Below are 23214 nucleotides of genomic sequence, written 5' to 3'. Positions count from 1 at the left end.
TTCACAGGTGTGAACTTGCCTTTTAAAATCTGCCCTATTTGTAGTTGCGTGCATCAGCGTGATCAACAAGGCAGAAATTGTAAAGATCATGTAGCATTCAGTACTGCATGTGTTGTATTTGCCCTGTTCTGCAGAGTGCGTATTCCGAATACTGCATGTGACATTCAACAGCCAAGGGCAAGGTCTTTTCCAGAATAACACCGAATTTTTATACTGCGAAACTAACACCTTTGTCTTTGGGGCACACTAAGCAATCGTTAGCTCTTATCTGGCAGACACTCTAGACTAGATTTTGTGATTAACATATTCTGACCACTTAATTTTAAGACCAAGGAAAACATTATGGCACACTACATATTAAAGGAAAGTGCTCACTGCTCTAAGCTCCGCCTGTTAGGCTGTTAAATAATAATGATCATTAGTATCTATTTAGTAGGATAGATTTGCATGGTGCTTTGTAACTATGAAAATAATATCTCAGGGTAGTGATTGGGGAACTACATACTCTCTAGGGAAATTCTCTGATTATTTAAAGACTAACGGTGAGTTTGTTTAAATCCTTCTTCCATGACCACCTGAAGTTTAACCATGTGCATATCATCTTGAAATGTTCAAAGTATCAGAACATAAAGTACTTTCTTCTTATCTAAAAGGCAGTCTAGTTGCATTCTAGGTACTTCATCAAGCTTAGTGAATATCCCTAAAAATACCTCAAAAGGATGAGGTTTATGTTCCTTCATGAGGCTACAGCTGGCAAGCATAATAAAAGCAATACTACTATTTATCAGTATTTTGGTAGAATTGGTAAGAATATTAACACTCCTCCATCCTGTGTGTTACTGTTTATTTCTTTATTATTTTTTCTATGTATGACTTTGTATACAACTGTTCTTGGAGAAAAAGAAAGATTCAAGTGTGATGAGAAATGTGTTATGTAATTCTGGAGCCATCTAATCCAGGTGTATTATTTTTCCCAGCAAAAGGAAATAATGTGCTTATGAGTCTCTTACCCCTCCCGAGTATGCTGTAAAGGTTTTGGTCTTGTCAGGACATTATGCTGCATGACCTACTACAAAACGGCTACATACAAGCAGCAGCTATCATAAATACGAAATGCAGATAGACAGCGCATGTTAATCTTTGGGGTTTTTTTCCTATTTTCATATTTTTATATATAGGCTTCAAAACAGGTTTGCTTTACCAGCGTTTTCATTTTGTACACTGCTGTACAAAGAAATTATTTCAATGCGCCTTGCCCCTTTTCAACAGCAGGTCTGAAATCACTTTACAGAGGTTTACACTAAACACTTTACACTTTTCAGATAAGGCACATAAACATGAAGAGAACAGCTCAGGTAGTGAGGAGGACTAGAAACAGAAACTCAGACTTCCAAACCCCATCTAAGCATCCAGTTCTGCAGAGCATCTGTTACCATCTTAGCACAAACCAGGAAAGATACAAGAACTAAAGGTGTATTTTTATTGGCATGAATCGTAGAATCATAGAATAGTAAGGGTTGGAAAGGACCTTAAGATCATCTAGTTCCAACCCTCTTGCCATGGGCAGGGGCACCTCGCACTAAACCATGTCACCCAAGGCTCTGTCCAACCTGGCCTTGAACACTGCCAGGGATGGAGCATTCACAACCTCCCTGGGCAACCCATTCCAGTGCTTCACTACCCTCACAGTAGTAAAGAACTTCTTCCTTAAACCTAATCTAAACTTCCCCTGTTTAAGTTCGAAGCCATTCCCCCTTGTTCTACCACTACAGTCCCTAAGGAAGAGTCCCTCCCCGGCATCCTTATAGGCCCCCTTCAGATATTGGAAGGCTGCTATGAGGTCTCCACGCAGCCTTCTCTTCTCCAGGCTGAACAGCCCCAGCTTTCTCAGCTTGTCTTCATACGGGAGGTGCTCCAGCCCTCTTACCATCCTCGTGGCCTCCTCTGGACTCACTCCAACAGCTCCATGTCCTTTTTATGTTGAGGACACCAGAACTGTACGCAGTACTCCAAGTGAGGTCTCACAAGAGCAGAGTAGAGGGGCAGGATCACCTCCTTCGACCTGCTGGTCACGCTTCTTTTGATGCAGCCCAGGATATGGTTGGTTTCTGGGCTGCAAGTGCACACTGCCGGCTCATGTTAAGCTTCTCATCAACCAACACTCCCAAGTCCTTCTCTGCAGGGCTGCTCTGAATAAGCATGCTTCCTCTTATCTTTGTGGTAAATGTATGGTAACTTATACCTCTTACCCCGGTCTTTAATTCCTTTGTATTGGATGAAGAGCAAATGTAGAGCTGTTACCATGGAAGATGTTTTATGGTCACACCCCAACTTAGCACATTTCTTGTTTTGCTTGTACTGTAAATACTGAATGTTCATACAAACACTGAAAATACACTGAATAATTACCTCATAATGTATCTCAGCATTAAAAAATGTCCATTTAATGACTAAGAAAACCTTTTTAACCTTGTGATTGGCTGACCTCAGTCCTCCAACGCATGTGTCCCTTGTGCAGCTCAGAGAGTAAATTGTTCTTGCCATTATGACCTGAAAGTCAACAAACCCTGATGGTATCAAGTCAAGGAAAGAAGGAAGTTCAGAGCTGCTGGTGGGAAACTCCCTTCCAGCTGCCTGGTAAATCTAAACTCAGTTTAACTGAGATATTTCATACACCCACTTCCACAGATTGCATAGAACTCAGTTTTCCAAATGGAGCTGCTTCTCCAAGTGGAAAAGAATTAATAAAGAATTAGTAAATTTTTAGTAAATATGGAAGACAGAATTTATGTATCACAGAACCATAGAATAATGTCAGTTGGAAGGGACTTTCAGAGATATCTGATCCAACCCCTTGCTTAAAGCAGCACCAACTTAATTAGGTTACTCAGTCAAGTTCTGAGTATCCCCAAGGGTGGATATTCCACAGCCTCTCTGGACATCTGTTCTGGCATTTGACTACATGTATAGTTTGTGCTACGGATGACAGCAAGGACATCAGAAGATTATCATGGGCTCACTAGAACTGGAAGACTAATGAGGTGTGAGATTCATAAGAGTATCTACCAACTTATTGGCCATTTGTTAAAACTCCTTTTTGTATTTTCATAAACCCTTTGCAAGTGAGATCTCAGTAGCAGTAAATCTGACTCAGAGGTTTCTTATACTAAAGTGTGAATTTAAGCTCCATTAATAAAGTATCAGGAAAACAGTATGGGTATTGGAGCACCAATGTATGTTGGTCTCTGCACTAACCCTCAATTAACAACAAGCAGACAGCTGCAGCCTTCCGCAGCTTCGGTTTGTGACTGGCATAGTGCCATGGAGAGAACATACACTAGCCTAATCCCAGTGACACAAATGTAGGAAATGAATCTCAGAAACCCTACATTTATAATAATACTGTGCCCCATTCTACGGAGGCACATGGAACAAAGCCCTTTGCCACATCATTGCTGTAAATGCATCCAGGAGCAGCTGAAGTATTAACACAACCGCCAAGTTAGGAATCTGACTAACAAATACATGGAAAATTTCCTCAGTAATATATTCACTACTTACATATTCAATACTGCTTTGAGCACAGACATTTCTAAATGGTTCCTTAGCTTTATCAGAGCTCCAGTCTCACCCTGATGCTGGATCCGTCTGCATCACCTATCAAACAGAAAGAGAAGATAGCCATCAGCACAGACACATGGCACATGCCTCCCCAATAACCCTCCAAGTGATCTGGCAGGAGTTTTGAGCAGGACGGCAGGATCTGTAGCTCTACACCAGAGAAAGCCCGGTGGTGTTCCTAGAACCTCCCTGAAAAGAATAATGGATTCCACTCTGTAGCAACCCTACAGCTGGAAGTACTGCCAACGCTTGGCTGAAACCCTATTGGCAGGAATAATAGTGATCTAAAAGAACTCCAGACTCATCAATTAACACTTCCTTAGCTTGTGTGAATTACCAAGGCTGAAAAAGGACTCACTGAGGTCAAGGAATGGTGACTATCTGTGGCCAAAGCCAGCTTTCAAGAGGACCTAGGGCCAGAGGACAGCAGAAGGGTAACCTGTGATTGTCCTCTCCATAGCACATCACTCTGATAGCAGCTCCCAGGGGACTCTACCATAGCCAGAGGAGTTTCATGGTAGCACGTGGCCAGAGCCTGCCACGCAGTCTGGTGCAGTCAGTCTGACTCACTGCAGACATTTGTACAAGCACAGATGTGTTAGTGCCTTTCATCCGCACTGTAAGCAAACGTCCTTCTCACACAGAGTCCATCTAATTGCTCCAGAACACACTCTTACATTAAATCAGTGAATATGCTTTTCATGCCTTTGCATCCCCACACTTAAAGCACTGTCCTATCTTTTCAAATGCAGATCTCTAACTAGCTGCACTCTCAGATTTAAAATTTACCCATCTGATGAACGCTGACAGCTTTCATAACTGTATTTACTACTCCTGTAAGATAGTTTGTTCCTTCCAGGCACCAGTAGTAAAACCAGTTGGTTTTACACTGGACAGAATTCAGATCTTGAACAGAAATTAAATCTGCAGTGAAAACCAATGCAATAATTGAGGCCAGAACTTGGCTTGCTGACCCTGCTCATCTGAATGCTATTTCTGAGGGATAATGATGTATTATTCTTCCTTTTTGACAATTACTCCTTCACAGATAATTTTTGAAATGTTATGTGCCATTTTTCTGTGATGTTGCACTGGTATCCTGGATACTTCTTTGTAGAATGCTGTGCTCCCATCATGCCACTACAGTTGCCTAAAGCATGTTGCTTTATTCCTTTTTTCTTCTGTACCTTTCTTTTTGACTCCTTCTTATATTCTTCCATCACATTAACGTAATTTGTGTAACTAAGAAAATGAAGAATTCTACTGAATTCTGAATGAAACCTTTGTGTTTCATGACCTCTTATTATCCCACTACTTTACAAACTGCTACTTCAGCTTTTCACTCAAAGGATTGCCCCTCAACCTTCTGTATTGTACAAAGTTGTCTATTTTTAGCCCTTTCCTTCTAAAACCTGTCCCTGCATGATATTCACAAATTTGACTGTTACTAACTTTGCTATATGGATGCTCCAAACCAGTTGCCTCCTATTCTAGTTTGGATAGAAAGCATAAAATGGATATATGACTGATCCTTCTGACATGCCCTTATTGTGTCAAGCCATTAATACAACACAGACAGAGTTCTTCATTTTCTTCTCAGTAGCAGGCAGAGATGACCATCCTCCTTCACATTCAGTAAAGGAACTTAGGTCCTGTGAGCTGGGAATCCTTTTTCGCTTGCTGCTCTGTCAAACAGATACTGATAATTTGAAAAATACTTGTGTTTCCCTGCAGACAGCAGCTGGAAAACACATATTGTGATGGGAGATACTTTATACACCATACCCAAAAATTGCTATTCCCCATCGTGTATCTTATACATGCTGCAATTGTCCATTTGTCCCGTTTCCCAACACAGAGCCTTAATTGTTACCAAGCTATCATTTCAATGCGGGGCATGTTCCTTGTCAATATCTGCAAAGCTATTACATTGTCTTCTTGCAAAGATCAGTGTAAAATTCACTTCAACAGCTTTGACAAGGAGAGTGTGTTGTACAGTGGCCACTTTGACTGACCTGTATCACCTTGTAGCCCCCTCAATATGCCGTACCCTAATCTTCACCCTGGCTTTGCAAAGCCAGCAAGCTGTCCTCCTCAGTTGTCACACTGCATTGGTAAAACTTCTCTGAATGGCTGAAGCTCATGCTTCCATTGAAATCCTAAATCCTCAGCACCTGTGGAAACCACAGTGTGACAAACAACTCCCCAAAACCTAGGCTTTCGCTTCTTTATGCCTAAGTTTACCACTTTGCTGTAAAAGAGCTAAGGAAATATTTTCCTACCTACCACACAAGAACATGTGGTTCATTTTATGACAGTCGTACCAGTAGCACTTGTAAAGCAGTGAGTCACAGCAGAGTAGTTCAGATATTTATTTATATTGTATTATAGCTGAACCTTTGTGTTTTTTTTAATGTGGAATCTTCACTTCTGGATAAGCTTTGGGATGGATGTAAAAGTGTTGAACTGAAGTCCTGGCCTTGGGTTGAATCTGAATGAAGCCCATATGGTGGAGAAAAAGACTGCGTGAACTGTTCAACAGAAAACTAAATTAGCTAGAACTGAACAAGGTAAAGGAGAACAAACTGCAAATGAACATAGAAGAAAACAGCATTAACTTTTTGGTAACAATTTCAGGTGCAGCTTTTTTGTAAATTAATAAATTGCTTCCTGCATTTCTGGACTTGCTTTAATGTTAGTGAAATCACTTTTAGTGGTAGTCATCTTTTTGGTTTTTAACTACTGCTTACACATTTCCACATCTGTTTGGAAACATAAGTATTTTTAACAAATTCCAGGCAGTTTTACTGAAGGAACTGTGATATGTTCACATAAACACTGGTTTGCTTAGAAGTCTCTTCAAGTCCTGCTCCTGGTCCTATAAACTGCTTTTAAAATAAAAGTAAACAACCTCATGGTTTAAATCCCAGGGATTCCTACTTGGATTTTACATGCATCTAGGGTGAACTGGGAATAACTCTGCTGACATGTAGTACTGTAAAGGAAGCATAGGCAGCATCAGGTCTTTACTAGGATGTGCTGAACTCTTCTCATAAACACACACATTTCCCATACACACATCCTCAGATGGTATAAAACTGGAAAATCCCATTGAATTCCACAGAGAAACATTTGAGGAAGCATTGAACAGTGTTAGAAAGCTGCGAGCCGTACATGTGTCCAAAGCAGCCAGCTCTTTGTAGAGCTTAGCAAAATATTTTGTCTCCTTGAATTTAGATTTCTCATTCATCTTTTACTCATCCGTGCTTATCACAGAAAGACACTGTACAAAACCAGTTCTGCTTAAAGCAAACTTCATCCATGTCTCAACGCTCTGAGATTAGCAGCGTACACTAACTGTGTGTTTAACTTTCTCTTCTGATAGTAAGAACAGCATTTATCTTTTACTTTGTTCATCTACAAACTAGGAAAATATCTATTGTTTCTAATTTTAAAGTGTGCTCTGTAATGTACAAAACAAGTTTAGCAGTATAGTACAAATTGCCAGCTGTACTTTAGTACTGAAATTAAGCATTTATCATCAAATTCAAGCATTGTTCAAGGTAGCATTCTAACAGGTTCATGCTGAAATAAATTGTGCTGGCAAGTTTGTAGAGGGTGTGTTCAGAACTGACCACTTTTTAGCATAAAGGACACCAAGAATTTGGTATGCCCTGCTTCTTGCTTTCCTTTCCTTAAGCAATATCAACACTGAAATACAACAATGAACTGATTTGTTGCACAAAATAAACAGGGATATGATAAATGAAGTGCATCATTATACTTTAAAATAAAGAGGAACCCCCGTGTTCTTTGGATTTCCACATATGTTGTATGTGGTGATTAATGTTTGTAAGTGAAAGGGTTTTAAACCATTTATAGACGAAACAGGCAGACCTAAAGAGGTGTTCCCCACATTCCATAACAGTTCTTTGATGAAACAGGTGCACACTTTTTGGACTGCAAAGGCAAAAATCCTGCTCTTCCTCTGTATAAAGAACATTGTCAAGATTATATTAACCTACTGCTAAATAATATCTTTATTTTTTGTAGTGCACTTTTCTTGCACCTTTGAGAACTGTCTTGCTTTCCACGTGAAAACCTAAGATATTTTTTACAAACTGATTACATTCAAGACTGAACAGCTGTTTGCTGTGCAATCAATCTATCCACAATAAGCCCAGGCAGAAATATGTTCTGTATCATGAACATATCCAGTATGAAAGGGTTTATATGATGTAATTGCTACAATGACAGAGACTACACATGTTGACCAAGAAGTCCCTTCCTGATCCTTGTGTCATCTGTCAATTTTCCAGTTCTTTCCCAAGGGACAGTCTATACAAAAAGGCCCTTCTTCCACTGCAAGCTTCTTGTGTATGTTATTATTCCTGTTTGCTCCAAAAAACACAATGATTGTGGCACTTCCACCACAGGTATTGTTTACACACATCCACTGAAATATCCTAATAAAAGAAAGTGATTTACATTACATCCTTAAATTTACAGTGGGAGAAGGAAATGGCTTTAACAGACCGGGGAATGTGAGCACTGTAAGCTCTGACAAGGAGAAAGCAGCCATAAACAAAACAAGAGGAGACAAGGACACAAAAATGGGTTCTGTTTGTAGAGTCAGCAACAGGGACAGACGGCATCAAGGGGGGAACTACAGCCCTTTTGTGGAACTGCAGGTGTGTCATGAGGACAGTTTGCAAAAGAGCCAGAAAAGAACAACTGAGAGACCACAGCGGAATTTGTGTTTCAATGAGACCGAGTTTCAGAGAAAGGTGGGACTTCCAAGAAAAAGGGCATAAGGTCACTAGAGATAGGAGTCTCCATGGGGGCTGTGGTTGGCTGTTTTTCTGCAAGCTGTATCAGCCACGGCTTCATTTGATCTAAACTGGTAAGAAGGCAAGCTCCTTCTGCCAGAAGACCCCTTACAAAAAGAGGAAATAGTGTTGCTTGCATAAGGATGGAGCGTGGCTTATCTTTCAGATTCTTCAAAATACCTGGATGCCAGGGAAGGTGACAAACAGAGTATATTTACACAGGTGAAATGGGTCCAGAAGAGTCTTAGGACTGTGAAAACACCACTTCCAGTGGCAGTAATTTCTAATCTAACTGCTGCATCACTGGTGTAAAACACAACTAACTTGCAGTGCGCTTCTGGTTTTCTGTATAAGCCTGGACTGTTGAATCACATAGCAGAAAGCCTCTGCAGTGCTGCTGTCTGTCAGGAGAGGAGGATCAAAGATGCAGGCTTACATACAAGGAGCAGCAGGAGTTTTCACAGCATTTATTTGTTATGTCCTAAGTCTTCATGTGTGTGTGTTGGAGGACACATATGCCTAACGCAGTGGTTTGCAACCATGATAATATGACACTGATGGGCTTTTTCCAGTGGAAATGCAGAACTCTCAGGATATTCCTAGCAAGTTTAACACCTCCTCTGATTCTAAGAAGATTGTCGAAAATTAAAAATCCATATGCTTAAAAAGAGAAAAGAGGAACTGAATAAAAATCAGTGTCTTCTTGACATTAAGAGCATTTTCACTGAACTTCCTGCTAAGGTGGCATTTGATGTCTTGCTTGTGAATGATTTAAATGAGGAATGGCTTCCCTTTCATTCTTTTGACTGCCTATCCCTCTTGCTTTCATTCTGACCTACCAGGTAACTCCACAAATTTACTTGGGGGTGGGGGGGGATGGAGGTGGGGGGGTGGTTACAACATTGGAACATTGATTGGATCTACTCTGGTTTTGAACTGTGGGTCAGAGTCTAGAGAGAGCATTGATTCCACTATTATTTTTCTAAAGTGAATGCTGACTGCTTCAGAAGATACAGTGCCATATTTTTTGTACGTGTGGAAGAAATGCTTCAATTACCAGATTTTGAGAAATTAAATAGAAGAGAAACACAAATAAGTTACAAATGCAAGCAAGCAAGCGATTTACAACTAGTGAAATGCATTATTTCTTAAAGCGAAGGTAATAAAAAGGAGGAAGTTAGGGCACTAATGGGTTTTTTTAAAGACAAACATGTTGAATCAGATGGTCTTTATCTCTCTCAGAAATCTTGCTGCCTTTCTTGCCTTGGCACTTTCTTCAAATACCCTTCCAACACCCGAGGCACAACATGGGACAAAGACCTTCAGTGAAAAAAACACGTAAAACAGTACAAGTCTTGTAATTTATAGTAATGAAAAGCAGTTCTTCTAGTGTATGTCATGAAGTCAGTCTGCTGTTCCATACAGTGCACTGACACCATCTGAGCATCACAGATTACAGTTTAAATTGTTTACATAGGTATGCATGGCAAAAAGAGGAGATGACATGTACTTATTATGGAAATCACTAAGTAGATATGCAGTCTTCCAAACCTTTCTGGAAGTTCACTATCTCTTGGAAGGTGTTTTTTGAGCATAAGGACTTTCATTTATGCTTTGTAGAGGTGTGAATGGTGAGATGAGTATTCTCTGGTCCGACTTTACAATTCTATCTGTAGAAACAATCCAATAGGACTTACCCTTTTTAACTTAGCACAGATTTCTTTCTTTATAAATGGACAACACTGTGGTGTAAAATGTATGATTTTGTCCCTGAATCTTCTGTGAAGGAAGATATGTCTGTTGTACTCTGCATATGTAAGCACAACACTAAGTTTTTGATGATTACGAATTTATACTGTAAATTATTAGGGGATTTTTTTGACATGAAGTTTAGAATACAGTATTTTTTAAAAAGGCTTTTATTACAACTTCATCCCAGTTTGTGCAGCTGTGTAAAAAGCTAGGTTTAAGGCTAGTTGGAAGCTAAAAAAATGTGTTGCAAATGCATTTGCACAGATGCCATGGTCTTGTTCTACTTGTTCTTTTAAACATATTTATATGGTAACTTACCAGCACCTTAATTCATCCAGAATTAACCAGGAGGGGTAGGGAGAGAGAGAGAATCTAGGCAAGTAATGGTATCTGTCAATCCTAGCACTGTTTTAACAGTGATTCCCTCCGCAAACTTTGTTTGCAATCATTTCACTTTTATTAAATGTAACTACTTAGTTTTCCAAAGCAAATACAGTGAATTCAGGGATTTGGCAAACTGTAACTGCCAAGGTGACTTTTGGGAAGATGTTATTCAGTTTCATTAAAGACAGAACTGAGGGGGGAAATGGAAGGTCAGACACTGAAGCCATAGACATTTTCTGCATATATTCAGAACTGTGTGTTGCTTATTCTAGAGAGGGAATAAAGTATTACTTGTATTAATCATTAGCTGTCACAGGATTTTTCTCATTAAGAAAACTCATATGAATTTGTGTAACCTTAAATAAATGCGGAAGGATTATTACTTTATGTATACTACCTGTTAAAACAAATACACATTGTTAAAAAAACCCAAAGTAGTGGTGTTTGTTATTAATGTGGACTGTGAGTAGAAGGAAAATGGGACAGACAATACCAGGTTTGGATAGAACCCTGATATTTATGCTACACTGAAGCATTTCACTGCATGCAGTGAAGGAGCAGTGGCACTTTGAAGGGGATAGATATCAATGAAGAACTTAAACCCTGGAGAAAGAAAAGGGACCATGTTGAGAGGTCAAGAATGTTCAATGCTACCCTCAAATGCATTCAGTAATGAACAATGAGGCAGTAATGAGGGCGAGGCAAATATCTACTCAGCCTCTTTCTGCATCATTAGTCAAGCCAGTGGGTATGATGGAACAAAAAAACTCAAGGAAAACAACTAATTTTGGATCAACCCACATTTCTTTTTCATTTTCTGCCCGGCAGAACAGTAAAGTGAAAAGAGGGTTGACCAGAAACAAAACATTTTGTTTTGTTTATTTAGTCCGTCTTTACTTTAGTTTTGTAAGTTAAATTTGAATGAAACATTCATAGTTTTGTTCTGAAAATGCTGTAATAAAATGCTTAGTCTTTCCCAAATGTATTTGCTTTCTTAATGCATTTCTGAAACCATTTATTAAATTTTACACAATTTCATAAATACTTTTATTCTCCCTTTATGATGTGTTGAACTGATTAATCACATTGTCCATTGCCAGTATTTTGTTTCCCAGGAACAAAGACCACTCATGTTTTCTCCTTTTTTTTCCTCTTAATTGAAATGCATAATGCCTTAGCATCAAAATACTTGAGTGTTTTCCATATTAAAAAAATGCTCTTCACAAAACCTCTTGTCTTCACTTTTCCTCCTTGGAGTAGAGCAATAGTGTGAAAATGAGAAATCAGTATAGTTAAAGATGCGTACGTGAGTGAAAAAAAGTGAGGTTGAAGAGATGGTTTTAGTATGAAGAGATGGTTTCCGGTATGTGATTCTGGAAATGGCAAGGTATTTGTCCATCCTTTCTGAGGCTCTTCCTTCAGTGAGCAAGTGGGGGAATAATGCAACTGGTGTAATCCCTCAAAAGAAAGACAAGTTACTCAGAGGTAGCATCGACCCAATGCAGAAATGGTGTTCCATCTCCAAACTCCTAATTTAAAAGAGGAGGGGAATGCATGTATTTTTGAGCTATAGACAGAATAGCACTAACCCAAATTCTCTACCGTAATGATAGCTGTGGTCTACTGAGCTTAGCAGCAATTTAATATTTTGCCCAGGACATACATATATGTATTTTGCTCCTTGGTATAGTAAGCTGCAGTAATTAAAGTAACAAATCCACAGACAACCCACAGGCCAGTACAGAGTTCCATGGCTCGATGTACAGTCTTTCCGGTTAGTCCCAGATAGGAGGATAAGAAGTATTTTAAAGCTAGGGATCATTTGGACAGCTGCTCTCTATAAAGTCAGCAAGCTCATAGTAAGTCTATTAGCTGGCAATTGAAAGCCGCACATCCCAAATGAGGACAAACAAAATGCCAGTTGGTTATTTTTTTGCTGAGGACTTTTCTCTGTTTTCGTACAAATGATCTCAAGCTTGCCTGGACTGAGCTTCAGTGAATTGTTTTGCCACACTGAGCAATTCTGAAGGGGGCTGTGCTAAATTCAGAGTAAAAAGGAAGCTGTCCACTATGACTCAGACATAGATATCTTAGCAGAGTTCCCATGTAAATGAATTTAGATAGAAGTGTAATGTTTAGTTGCTAATTACATTTAGACTCCTTTGAGGAACCCACCAAGATTTCTATGAATGTACAGTTCCAGCCAGTGAACAGACAGAATTAATCCATTGGTTTTCTCTAACAGGGGACCTAAAAAGAACAATTACTTACACTGCCATGATTGCCCTTCCTCAAGGTTAAATTCTCCATACACATTCCACTGTTGTTCTTCACAAGATGATTTTTCTTTGAAGAGCAGTGAGAGCTATTACATTTGCTATCCACTTATTTATTTCCCTAAATTAACAATAGTGCTTTTGGTTAATGATAATCGCAGGTTTTTTTCATTACTGGCATCTTTATCCCTTATAAGGCACATCTTAAAAAAAATAAGATAGAATTTGAAAATAAAACTTGTCAGAGACTTCAAAAGGTTTTCTCATCATAACCTGATTTTCCAGCAATGACTTTTCATGGCAGATGTTAGTCTAACAAAAACTTCATTCTAAAACCCATTTGTACCTTCACCATGTTACCTGTTCTTATGCTTATTGTTAACTACCATTAAAACATTTTTGGTAATGTCTTGATCTAAGTTTCAGTTAATGCAATTTAAACCCATGACTGTGCCTGGGTTTTCATATGCATCTGCCATCAGGCAGTGCCATCAGGCACTGTCCACTGATTGTGCCTGGGTTTTCATATGCACTCTCCCTCTAGTTGAGATTTTGCCAGTGCTGAGATGGCACAAACATTTCTTCGGTTGTACAGGCCGTTTTCCACAGAAGCACGATACTGTTAATTCACATTCAGCTTGCAGTCCCAGTACAGTCCCTTATCCTTTGTTGCAGAAATGCTCCTTAAACTGACATTTCTCCAGCATAGGTTCTTGAAATTCATAACTTCTATCAACAATCCTGCCTTTATGCCTTTTATTTGCCTTTTTTTTTCTTTAATTTGTGCACTCACAAATTTTGTTGGTTTACTCAAATATTGCATTCACAAAAAAATGGGAATGGGGATGTTTATAGGGACATAATGCATGTATGGATTCAGGAGAATGATCGGTAACTGGCAATATAGCAAAAGATGCTTGCTTTAGCTCTTTCAAATAAGAGGTATCTTAATAGTCTCATTTTACAACCAGATTTACAAAGAAATCATGCTTTCATAAATTATCTTCTGGCTCTCTCTTGTTTCTTCACATTGTGGCTACTGCAGGTTCCCAGATCAGATTTGATCAGGTGTTTTATGTCTCTCCTTAATGCTTTCAGAAGGGGATATGGCTTTGCTGTCAGAATACCACTGGTGCTACTGCATTCCTCTCCTGTATTGCCAGGTCTGTTCATGGGAGCTTCTGTTGAACAGAAACATGCAACACTGATTCCTAAACGTTGGGTCAAGCAGTTTACACGCCAAGTAGGTTCTCATCAGCAATCAGCATGGTCTGTATAGGATCCAATGGAAATGTAGTGTTGGGAAACATCTTATGACAATAAGGTGAATTTAAATCTGTGAAATAGGTCACCACATTTTGGCTACCCTGAGTGAGTTTTATGTGTCAGAGCCAGTTCATATTATCAGCACTATGTTTTCAGAGAATCTCATGAACACTCTGCACTTTGCAGTGTCAGAGAGGCCTTCCTAACTGTAAATGAAGAGTATCGTTTTCATGTCCAGACTATTTTTCTTTCTAATATGATATTTTTGTATTTTTCTTTTAGGTAGAGAGGATTGTAGACAAAAGGAAGAACAAGAAGGGCAAATGGGAGTATCTCATCAGGTGGAAAGGCTACGGAAGCAATGAAGACACCTGGGAACCTGAACATCATCTACTACATTGTGAGGAATTTATTGATGAGTTCAATGGACTACATGTTACTAGAGAAAAGCGATCAAGACATGGGAAACAGGCTCCTAAGTTTTTACGGGAAAGCCGAGGGTCATCTCTTGAGAAAATATCACATAGACCTTCTGAAACTGGGAAGTCTAAAGGGTCAACACACAAAAGGAAGAGAATTAACCCATCTCTTCAAAAACAGAAAAGAGGATATACAGCAAAGCCGGCGTCTGCTAATGACAGGGCTGCTAAAACTGTGACTTACCGAACTACTCCCAGCGGTTTACAGATTATGCCACTGAAAAAGCCACATAATGGTCTGCAAAATGGAGATGGCAGTCATGAAAAGGATTCTAGACATTTTGGGAATGGCTCACAACAGCAAAACGCGGATTTAAATGAACCTGAAGGAGAACAAAACTTGCCCAGCGTGTTGGAAGTTAGTAACGATTCACCTGTTGTGAATGGAATTGGTATGTGATTTAAATAACTACAGTCTTTGGGGCGGGGGGTGTTAATTGCAGCAGCTTCAAATAGAGAGCCCACTTGTGGAAAAATCATTGTCATATTACAGAAGTGGTATTGTGAGAAGCATATAAACAAGTGTCACACTCTTTCCCTATATATTACACCATTTTTTATCAGTTGGCTTCTCTCCTTCCATTTCCCACGGAGTGACATGAAGCAGATTGGGCTTTGTTACGTGCCTTTGCAGTAGAAAGTCCTTGTGGGGAAATGATGACAAGGCACAGAGTGGGAATGTTGACTGAGGTATGTAAATACTGCAACTTGGTCTTGTATATCACCAAATAACAAAACACTTCTCAGTTACATGTGCTCCGACACAGTGGTCTCCAAAGATCAAGATTATTTTAGAAATAGAATTAATACCTCTCTTACTAAAGTATCCTGGTAAGTGTGGATGAGTAACATTCAAGTTGCTCAGTATTAGTGCTCATCATATTCAAGAGTACCCAGAACTGCCAGGTCCGTGTCTCTGACAGTGACTGGATACATCAGAAGTCACAGACATACTTTGTGGGAAGGTACAAAAAGCCCTGAAGTGAATGAGAAGAAATACGAGAAATTTCTTTCTAATCCTCATGGTTGCTGATTGTCTTAGTTCTCAAGGAATAAAGATTTATGTTCGCTATAAATACTATTGAGCTTAATGCAACTGAGTAGCTTCTCATTATCTATATGTGTCCAATCTTTTTTTCTTTTTTTTAATCCTACCAAATTTAAAGCCTCCAGGAGTTAACACAATGAGATACACATTTTCTTTGATCAGGTTTGTGGGTTTTGGGGTTTGTTTGGGGTTTTGTGACCTTTGCTTTCATTGCATAAGCTCTTGTCCTTACACAAAGGGATAAAGTGGATGATGTCCTGTCAGTCAGTAGGCAGCCCCAGCCTTTTTAGCCTGCCTACCATGTGGAGGTCTTTCCAGGTTCCTGGTAGTTTTCAGTATCCTCTTGTGCCTTTGGTGTGTGGAGGTTTTTTTTAATACCTTTTAAAAACAGCAGGAGCTGTTCCAAATGATTTCCTACTGCTTACTGATACAGTGGCGATTCAGCCTTTTGAGGATTATTTTTTCTGCTGTTACACACTGCATAAAGGTTTTCATTGAGTGATACACAGTTGCTCTGAAGTTTTTTTCCTTGCTGGTTACAGTTAATTTAGAACGGAGCTATATGTATGATTCTTTTCATTATGCATTTAATCTGCTTTACTGTTGCCAATTCACCTTTTTCTTATGACTCAGTGAAGCTCTTCAAAATCTTTCCCAGTTTTTACTCTACTCATTTTGTATTCTCTTCAAATTTTCCTCTCATCCATCTCTTCCCACTTCATTAATACATACATTAAATAAACTAATCCTTCTGCAGGTCCTTGGGGCAGCCAACTACTAATCATTTGACATGATGAAAAGTAAGCATTTGTTCCAATTATTTATTTTTATTAGCCACTTTCTATGGCCCATGATAACACTCATATCCCTAACAGCTTCTTGTGAATTGCCCTGCCAAAAACTTCAGAAGTCAACTTTAATTATATCGCCCCAATTTCCATTTTCCACCCTACTGGCAACCCAGCAAATGCTACTTGATTTGGGAAGTAGAACTGGCCTTGCCTGGTCTTACTGGTTACATCCTGTAACTACTGGGATCTTTCAATCCATACATCAAATATCTTGCTAAAGGCTCCCAAACCAGCAAAATATGTGGTCAGCTTTAAATGCTAAAGTAGCCCTGGTGATGTCTATATGACACTTAAATTTGAGAGTGCAGGCTTTTGTATTTTGATGAGTTTGAGCTCATATAAGACTGCTTAAATGGCTACCTGCTTCTTTAAAAAGATTTGCATATTTAATTACAGGTGTGTATAAGGTTAGTTTTCTTCGCTTTCTTACTGTTTCTAATGAAGATTTTTTAATTGATTGTTTTGTGTTATTCATTGCAGAAATTCTGATACAAAATGCATCTTTAAAATGCATTAATTGCCATATTTTAGAATCTTTTTTTTTTCTTAATGAAGGACTAGAGGGCCACAAAGAACTATAAGGGCAAATGAGCCTTTCATTTGTCCCCATAAGAGCTTACGAATTGCATCCACCAGCCCTTGTTTGAATAATCTCCATAAGACAGCTCTATTTCAGCAGAAAGCTGCTTTGCCTAAGCAGCCAGGTGTTCTGCTGTGCACAGAGAGCTCCTGGCCTAACAGCTGATGTATGCACCTCCTTTGAAACATTTCTTTATGGTGGTTTTTGCATTCTCCAAATCCATCACATCTGTTCTGTATTTTGCTCTCCTTTCTCCCTTGCATTCTGACCTCCCTGTAGGCAGTAGCAAGAGATCTTTAAATCCCTACCTGATTCTCATCTGAAAAACCCATACTCAGCAGCACTCCCAAGGTCAGAAGTCCCTCTCGTCCTGCTTTGTGATACCCAGCACATGCATAGTGGGGAAAACTACAGAGAGGAGAGATGAGACTACCAAAGGAAGAACAGACAGAAACTGGTGAAGAAGGGTCAAAATTGAAATACTATCTTTTTTTTCTAATATTGCCCTACAAATTTGAGAGAAGTCACATTTCCTGATACTGATTTTGCATCATTTGAAATGTGACATTGAAGAAATTTGCACTGCTCTTCAACAAGCCCAACAATTTACTGAACTCCCTCAGTATTCACACTCCTAGCGAGTGTGAATACTGAGCACAGAAGATGCCACTGTGATTCTGCCGCATGTCCTGTTAGTATCACAGACTCATTTTCATCAGGATAGATGTCACACTAGAACCAATCTGAAATTTTACACATGACAAATGAAGAAAGTTTCAGAGGAAAATGCCAATTTGTTGAATAACAGAAGGTTTGTTCCAAACATCTTGAGTTTCAAAACTTTCTCCAAATCCAAGCCAAGGTCCCAAGGCTTCGTCCCTTGAGAGCAGGAGCAGTGTGGCAGTCTGCTTGGCAGGACTCCCACACTTAGCTCTGAAGCAGCCAGCTATGCCAGAGGTTCCAGGCAGTCTGCCACAGAGTCTGGAAGTTGAAAGCCTGGCATGCACCATCAACGCTTCCAGGGCACTGTATGTAGAACAAAGTGGGAGCCTGGAGGACCTGGGTTTGGCTACCAGAAGCTGTGCCTCCCAGGCAGCCCTGGGCAGAATATGAGGAAGCAGACATTTGTGTCAGCTTTGAGATTGCCTATAAGGAGCCCAAGTGAATATCAGACTCACTTCACAGCTACATGTAAGAGTGCACAGAAAATGCATATAGGAATTTTAAGATGAAGCCTAGATTTGGAAAATTCAAAAATGCCTCACAATTTGAAAACCCAGCTGTAGGCCCAGCTCTGCTACCAGTGTTGTATTCATTGTAATTAATAATGTATAAACTATAACTAATCAAAATACATCTATTTTGTTTGTAGTATGCCAGTTCTGTTGAAACAAACAGTAGCTATTTGAAAACTAGTTTTTTATGACTCCTTGAATGGGCTTCCGCCAGTCTGTGCTTGGTTTTGTGTATACATCCACTTGGATACAAGTGTTTCCTCCTCAAGCTATAGATAAAACTCTAACCGGTAAGCTATTTGCACCAGAAAGATGACTGTATACTTACAGATGTATGTACAAAATCATATATGCACCCTAATTGAGGCCTGGAACCTTGATGAAGTTGGGACAGACCTTTCTTGCCAAAACCTCTCTTGACCTTCTACACATCCCATCATAAGGAGAGTAGATTCATCTTTACCAACAATTATAAGAGGGTCTGTGAGTTGGAAAATGTGGAGAAACTCTGGGGGAAAGCATCCACTGATGCTTCCAGGAGCTAACAATACCATTCTTTCTGATGAAATTTGTTGTATCCTGTTATCACATTTCTGTTTCTCCAGATACTGCAATTGAGAGTGATTGTTTTGTCAAGTTTCTTGCAGCGTCAAAGAACATCCCCTTTTAATTTTCTCATTCCTTTTTCTACATTGCTCTGTATCTGTACCATCTGCTGAAGAATGTTTGCTTGTCATGTATCACTAACCACTCTTTTTCTCCATAACGAAAATCTTTGTAGTCTTATGGTGCCCTTAATTTAAATACTCTCAGTGAACTTAGTCACTGCTTCCTCTTGTTTTTTTTATCTTGTTCTGTTTTATTTATTCTGGAGCAATACTGGCAGTTAGAGACATCCAAATATGCTTGCTTTCTCAGTTTGGATCAAAACTCATTGCTTTTAGATATCTTACAGATGCTCCCTTAGCTGAAGAAGTCTGAAATTACCAGTAAATTATCAACAGAACACTGCTTTTAAGTATGTACAGTATTAACCATTGCCCACAAGAAAGACAGAAAGGAGACAGAGAAAGACTGTTGGGAAGACTGAGGAATGCCAAGCTGTTTTACCAGGGAGAGTAAGGGAGCATAGTTTATTTCACCTAGAAAAATTAAAGCCCTAGCTCCATGATGGTTTTCATTCAGCATGAATGCATGCTGCTAACAAAAGGAACAGTGCAGCTTTCCTTCCCATGATAACCTGATCATTATTCCCATCTCTTCCCCTGCACTGGTTATAGCACTCCTGAGGCTACAAGGTGGACCTGATCTGAAAATTAACCATGGTTTTGTGGGGTGAGTTTCCAGCAGAACTGTTCATCAGGTCTGTTCACAGTATTGCTGCTTACCCAGATGCTGGTACCATCATCACTGTGTAGGGGTTGGCACAGACTGCAGTGAACGCTAAGAAAAAAAAGGTGTATCTGAAAATAACAGTAGCTTGAGGTGTCCTTTTCTACTGAGTAGAAGCAGTGGAAAGAGATGGGAAGATCCAAGTCCACTAAAGCATTGAGTGATCTGAGGCTCATTGCCGTCTTTTCACCCCTTCCCCTCCTACTTTCTGTCTGCCTCAGCTGTTTTGACTGTGAAGTTCTAATGTCCAGTATAGTGGAGCCCCAGTCTCAGACTTGATCTGGAGTCTTCAGGCTCTTTCTAGTACCAACAGCACCAGCAGTAACATCGTTCCTTGTTGTCCCCTTTGACAGTAGTGGAATACTACAGAAGGTGCAGGAACAGGCAACTAAAATGAAGAGAATCGCCAAGAATAAAAGAGGCTTCAGTTAGGCGAGGGAGAGTCTGAGGGGGAGTATGATTAAAGTTTACAAAGTCATCAAGGCCTCAGATAAAGTAAATGCAAAACTGTTGTTCACTAAATCCTTCAATAGCAGAACTAAGGACCGCTCGCTGAAACTGGTAGATAAAAGCACAGATCAAAGAAAATCCTTCTCTGTGTAGTGGCTACACAACTTCTCAAACTCATACCACAGGAAGCTGGGGAGACAGACAGCATCAACAGGCTCAGAAGAGGATTAGAGAAATCCATGAACAGGTCCATGAGCAAATACTGAAGGAAACAGGAAGGATGAATCCTCTCCTATTCCTGTACACCATTTAGGGATGATACTAAGGGGAAGGACTGCAGAAAGTGGCCAAGCTTGCATTTTCCCCATAAGTAGCATCCTTTACTGCCTTCTTGGAGAAGGATTACTAGATGCACCAGTGGTCTGGGAGTATCTCATGTGCCTTTAAAAAGTATTCTGAAGCTTCTTCAAAATATCAGTGTTGGTTTAGATATTTCACAAGTTCTACTGCTGATTAAAATCAAGGTAATAGTTAGATTAAAATCCCAATAAATGAAGGAATATTTTCACCCATTCTGTTTTGGTTTTTTTTTTGTACTTAGTCTAACTGTCAAATACTCACTACTCAGCCAGTGAACCACACTTAGAGGTACTTAAAGATTCCTTAGTTAATTTGTGACACCCTCATTTGTTTCAGATGCAGTATAGATTGCTTTGAGAATGTCTCTTTTTTCCTATGTCACAGTCATTTTTCATCTTGACATATTAAGGTACTGTCACCCTTGTGCACATTAAGCAGGTACTAAGTATTAACACTCATGCAGATACAATCTGGGTGCTTCAGTGGCTCCAGAGCTCCATCACATCCATATACAGACATGCTCCATGGGCCTGGTTTCACATGAGTCTTGTCTTTAGATTTTGCTGATCGTTTTCTCAAATTTGTCAGATTAAACAAGATTAGAGGGATGCACCGTATACACCGAAACAACGATTTACTCACTGTATGTTGATTTGTTAATCATTCATTCTTGGAAATGTCTCTTTTTCCATTCATGTTTCTCTCATATTTAGTTCAGATCTTTCCTCTGGTTAAATTTCTGTCAGTTAGCATGCAGATATAGTTAAAATACTGTGACAAGATCTATAGTTTCTTACATCATACATTAATTTACAAACAATATATTTCTCAAATGAAGAATACAACAAAAATTAAAATTATTACTATGAGGCTTTTTGTTGAGCTGGATTATCTGTGAGAATTAATCTTCTACTATTCTCTTCCCATCAGTATTTAAAATAGATGTGGCATAATCTTCAACAGTAGATAGATACAGTACATCTTCCATTTAATGTTCATGTGTGCCTTTGATTTTGTAAGTTCTCTACACTTTTTTAGGATATTTAATTCTTCACATCTTAATAGCTTATTGCTGGGTCAAGCAACACAGTAAGGATTGAATAGATAAAAGTGCAATATTTAAAAGTCTGCCTCAGTCAGATGATTACTTTGCTTCAGTATATTCCCAATGATACTAGTTTTCCATTAGTAATTTCACAAGTTCATTTCTGTTTGTAAGAATACTTGTCAAAATATATGCAATAGCAAAACCTTATCAAAAATAAGAAATTATTCATAATTTTAAAAATTCAAGTACATGGTGATTTCTACACTTGCAGATAATTGGAAACAAATTTCAAATTCTGCTGGCTTCAAATGATGTTTTTTCAAATTGATGATCTGATGTAATTTGTCAGTGTTTGTATTGCACCATTACATCCTCTATTCAGTGTAGTACAGGCGATGCTTTAAATGGTATCTCTTAATTTAACAAGGAAAAAGAGTTTTATGATTGACTGAAATAGCAGACTTTTTAACAAACATGCATTTCTGTGTATAAATACGTGTACACACATGCACATGTTACATGATGAGGCCAAACGATGCACCAGTGAAACACTGTTAAGCACACTATGTGTTTCAGCATCACATATCGTAACTGCAGTGTATATATAGGCATTTCACACACTATGAGCAATTCCAAGGGCCATTGCCAGCTGAGAGGTATCAGACACTTCAGGTACCTACGTAAACATGAAGTGGAAACATAGCTGATCTAGAATGAGGGTGATTTTGGTTTAGAGACTCATCTGTTACGAATTCAGCATTCATTTCTATTCCAAAAGAGCATTTTTAATTGGATAGTGGTCATTTAAACTATAACATTGATATTTATGTTCTAATATTCATGTCATCTGCCCTTTAAAAATTCCTGGCTATTTGATTCCAGAAGCTGGAACAGGTCAGCTTTGGCAGGAGTAAAGAACAGAACAAACAAAGGTGTTTTCATTCAGCTCTTTCTTGGCCTGTCTTAAATACAGCATCTCTTGGGCTTATGTCTATTTAAACAACAAACAGATTTGGAGAATGTGCTGGGTTTGTCTGGGATAATTTTCTTCATCGAAACTATTTCAATGAACAGAGTGACTTTAATCTCAGTTCCTCAACGACCTGCCTCTGCTTTATTTTTCATGGCAATAGCGTGAAACATCTGTAATTAGAAAAAGAGCATTGCATAAAAATCTTGCAAAGATGTTTTCAACACTCTGGCTCAGCATTGTTAACAATCATTATATATTGTCTATTACAGAGGAACTGTAAACATAAGCAAAGTAACAGTTTACACCTCATACACAGTGTAAGTTGGAATAAACTGTCTTTTAAAACTGATGTAAGGAGGGACTGTATGTAATGAGTAGAAGCTTGGGGTGAGAGCAGAGGATCGCCAGCTGCTGCTTCTAACACTAACACAAGGGTAAGTGGAAGAGAGTGCCCGTTGTGTCAGCTTTGTAAGAAGTCCCCTAACTTACTGACACATAGAGATGCGCCACAACTCTGTATTCAGGTTGTCACTTGAACCTGATAATGACTTTTTGGCCACCATGAAAGGAAGAAGATGTACATTTGAAAGATGGGATTTGGACTAAACCTGTCAAGTTTTCCCAAAGCTGATCACCCCAAATTCAGATGATACGATCACTTTTCAAAGTG

At 39.1% G+C, this 23214-nt stretch overlaps 1 protein-coding gene across 2 annotated transcripts in view; it reads left to right on the top strand.

The window, feature by feature from the left end:
- Positions 1-23214, top strand: part of CDYL2 (chromodomain Y like 2) — a 61832-nt gene that overhangs the window by 18650 nt on the left and 19968 nt on the right. For both annotated transcript variants that reach the window (XM_030469763.1, XM_030469765.1), the window contains exon 2: positions 14411-14999. In XM_030469763.1, the coding sequence (XP_030325623.1) occupies positions 14411-14999 (589 nt within the window). The remainder of the gene's footprint in view (positions 1-14410; positions 15000-23214) is intronic.

This window comes from Strigops habroptila, chromosome Z, assembly GCF_004027225.2.
Source record: "Strigops habroptila isolate Jane chromosome Z, bStrHab1.2.pri, whole genome shotgun sequence".
NCBI lineage: Eukaryota > Metazoa > Chordata > Aves > Psittaciformes > Psittacidae > Strigops > Strigops habroptila.
The sequence above is the reverse complement of the archived record's forward strand: the minus strand, read 5'-3'. Positions and strand labels throughout refer to the sequence as shown.